At 47.5% G+C, this 2,962-nt stretch overlaps 1 protein-coding gene across 1 annotated transcript in view; it reads left to right on the top strand.

The window, feature by feature from the left end:
• The first annotated feature begins 369 nt into the window (after nt 1-369).
• Nucleotides 370-2,962, top strand: part of Ctr9 (CTR9 homolog, Paf1/RNA polymerase II complex component) — a 27,245-nt gene continuing 24,652 nt past the window's right edge. Inside the window, exons 1-2 of the mRNA XM_050163382.1 lie at nt 370-727; nt 1,752-1,850. Of these exons, the coding sequence (XP_050019339.1) occupies nt 683-727; nt 1,752-1,850 (144 nt within the window). The 5' untranslated portion in view covers nt 370-682. The remainder of the gene's footprint in view (nt 728-1,751; nt 1,851-2,962) is intronic.

Genomic DNA, 2,962 nt, shown 5'->3' with positions numbered 1-2,962 from the left:
AAACCACAGAGAAACCCTGTCTCGAAAAACAAACAAAATAAATAAATAATGCAACAAATAAAAATAATTCGTGCTTTATCACCATAACTTCGGAATTTACCGAGCATGTCTGTTTAAACTAGTCACAAAGATATCACCAGTGTGACTTGCACAAACGGGCTGCAGGACGACTACAGCACTGATACGTGATTGAGCTGTCCCCGAGAAACTTAGGGGGTCCCGGCGAGGGCCCGCCCATGTGCTAGTTCGTCATCAGAGGCCCTTCCCCGCCGCGGGGCGTGGCTTTGCCTTCCACGCTCTTCTCCCTGGGCGCGGGCCTGTGCTGACCTCCGTTCGGGCCACTCTCGGGCTGACGCCGGGCTCCCGAACGCGTCCGGGTCACCTGCGGCCGACACCCCAACCTCAGAAAGATCAGTCTTTCCAGAGGGGAACCCGCCAGAGCCGCGGGGCGGAGCTCGCGCGGGACACGCCTCCCGATAGTGCTTCCGGGACAGGGGGCGGGGCCTCCGGAAGTGGTCGCTCACAGTCAAAGGCTCGTTGTTTCAGCGGCCGACAGAGAGGGTGAAGCCAGAGCTGAAGCGGCTCGGTGCGCTGTGAGGTCCGGTCACCGCTACACGGCTGGAAGCCAGGACAGCGAGCTGCCGAGCGGCGGAGTGAGGAGCGCCCTCTTCCCGAGCTCGCCATGTCGCGAGGGTCCATCGAGATTCCCCTCCGGGATACTGACGAGGTAGGTGCCGAGTGTTGAGCGGGGGAGGGCTGTGAACTTGGACGATCTCAGCGCCGACTTTGCTCCGCTTGGCTTCTGAGCGGAGAGCTCCCCGACCGAGGCTCCGTTCACCTGTTCGCCTTTCGGGCTGCAAGGACTTCGCGAAAGTTCGCCTGCAGCCTCTCCTTGTTGACAGTCCTCGACTCGGCTGTCTTCCTAATTCCGGGGGCAGGGGTGTGAGCGCCTGGTAAACCTCACCGATTGCAGAGGGCGCTCGATGTCCCCCGGGTCTACCTGCTGCTCAAACTCGCAATCTTTTCTTTCTTTCTTTTTTTTTTTTTTTAACCTCCCTGGGGATCTCAGAGGTCGCTCTTAGAGCCTTCGAAGAAGAGTCTGTCTAGACACATAGTTACACAGCTCGCTCTGCGAGATAAGGGGCCCGAGATTTAGCCGCTCCGAGTGGCCATGACCCACTCTCCACCGTGGGTGATGTGCGGTTTGTCTGAATAAAGCTTCACTGGATATTTCACACTTTAATTTTTGATCGAGGTAGAATTTATTTCTAAAATCCGGTAGTCTTGGGATATATATATCCCAGAACACTTTTCTTCTTGTTTTTGGTGCCCACATTTCAGGCACGCATATGACACACAACGCTGCCCCCGTGTTTTGTGTTGGCATTCAACTTTGCCTGGCCTCTGGGGTCGTGTTTCTCGAGACCCCAGACCTATGGCATCAACACTTTATTGGATTATAGGTTATACAAGGTTTCATTTTGTTTTTGAATAAGCACGTAGTTGGGAATTTTATAGTTCAGTGGTGGGAGGACAACTAACAGGGTTTGTCTGCTTCTCTGTGCTCTCACCAAATCGACTACAACCTATTTGCCATGTGGTCCCTAAATATGAACATGTATTAGTTCACCCCACTGAAAGTGAATATACACCCTTTGTAAAGTGCGTATTGATGAACATTCAAAAAATCGTGAATTTTAAGAAAGGAATTTTAAGAAATGTTTTAAAAAAACATTTATTTTGTGTTTTAGGTCATTGAACTTGACTTCGATCAGTTACCGGAGGGAGATGAAGTTATCAGTATTTTGAAACAGGAACACACACAACTGCACATATGGATTGCTTTGGCGGTTAGTATTCATATGGCATATTATTTGTTGATTGGGAATATGTGCTTTTGGTTTTCATGTACAGTAATAGCCCACATGATTAAATCAGATCAATTTACATGATGAAATGGTCTGTGTGAAAAATCAGTGTTGCCAGGCACGGTGGCGTACAGCCCTAATCCCAGCACTGGGGAAGCAAAGGCAGGTCAGTCTCTGAGTTTGAGGCCAACCTGGTCTACAGAAAACGATGAAAGTTATACAGCCTAAGAACAGCTCCACGGGTAAATATTTGTTTTGTTTTGGTTTTGGTTTTTTTTTGGGGGGGGCTTGTTGTTGTTGTTGTTTTTCAAGACAGGGTTTCTTGTAACTTTGGGGCCTCCTGGAACTTGCTCTGTAGAGCAGGCTGGCCTTGAACTCTCAGAGATTCACCTATCTGCCTCCCAAAAGCTAAGATTAAAGGCTGCCCACTCCACTGGGAAATTAATATCTGTTGATAAAGACAAGATTCATTTAAGGCAAATAGTTCTCTACATCAAGGTTTTAATTACGTAGTGGTGATTCGGGGAAGCTTGGCTTATGCATAGATAGATAGACTGTGTAAGCGTTGCTTTCCGGAGCTTTTCTCCTAAAACTCCTCGAAGGTGGTTAGGCTCCAAGCTAATGTACAGCAGTGAAGTTTATCTCAGTCTTATGTTTGTGGTTTTGTCACATCTGTTGCTGCCTCCATAATATGAATGTTGCTGGAAATTCTCAACGAAATCCAAGCTGGAAAGCCTTTCAAAACTTTACACTCTGCTCCCTAGCACCATGTTTCCTTTTTATGAGAAGTGGTGAGACAAACTCCGTACTCACCATTCCTAAACTGGGAAGCTACAGTGGCTTTCATATAATGATACGTAAGAAGTTCCTAATATTATCTTGATGCTTAAAAATATAGGTTTGGAATCGGGCATATTTTTTTTAAGTATCTTGGGAATTGAACCTAGGTCCTTGCAAATGCTAGGCAAACACTGATCTACTAAGCTATATCCCCATCTTGTTTTTACCTTTATTTTGAGACAGAGTCTCACTAAGTTGACCAGACTGGCCTTGAACTTTTAGTCTTCCTGCTCAGTCTTTCACGTATTCATTTT

Source organism: Alexandromys fortis, unplaced genomic scaffold (assembly GCF_014885135.2).
Source record: "Alexandromys fortis isolate MF-2015 unplaced genomic scaffold, M_Fortis_MF-2015_v1.1 scaffold_129, whole genome shotgun sequence".
NCBI lineage: Eukaryota > Metazoa > Chordata > Mammalia > Rodentia > Cricetidae > Alexandromys > Alexandromys fortis.
Note: the sequence above shows the minus strand (reverse complement) of the source record. Positions and strands in the feature narration are given on the sequence as shown.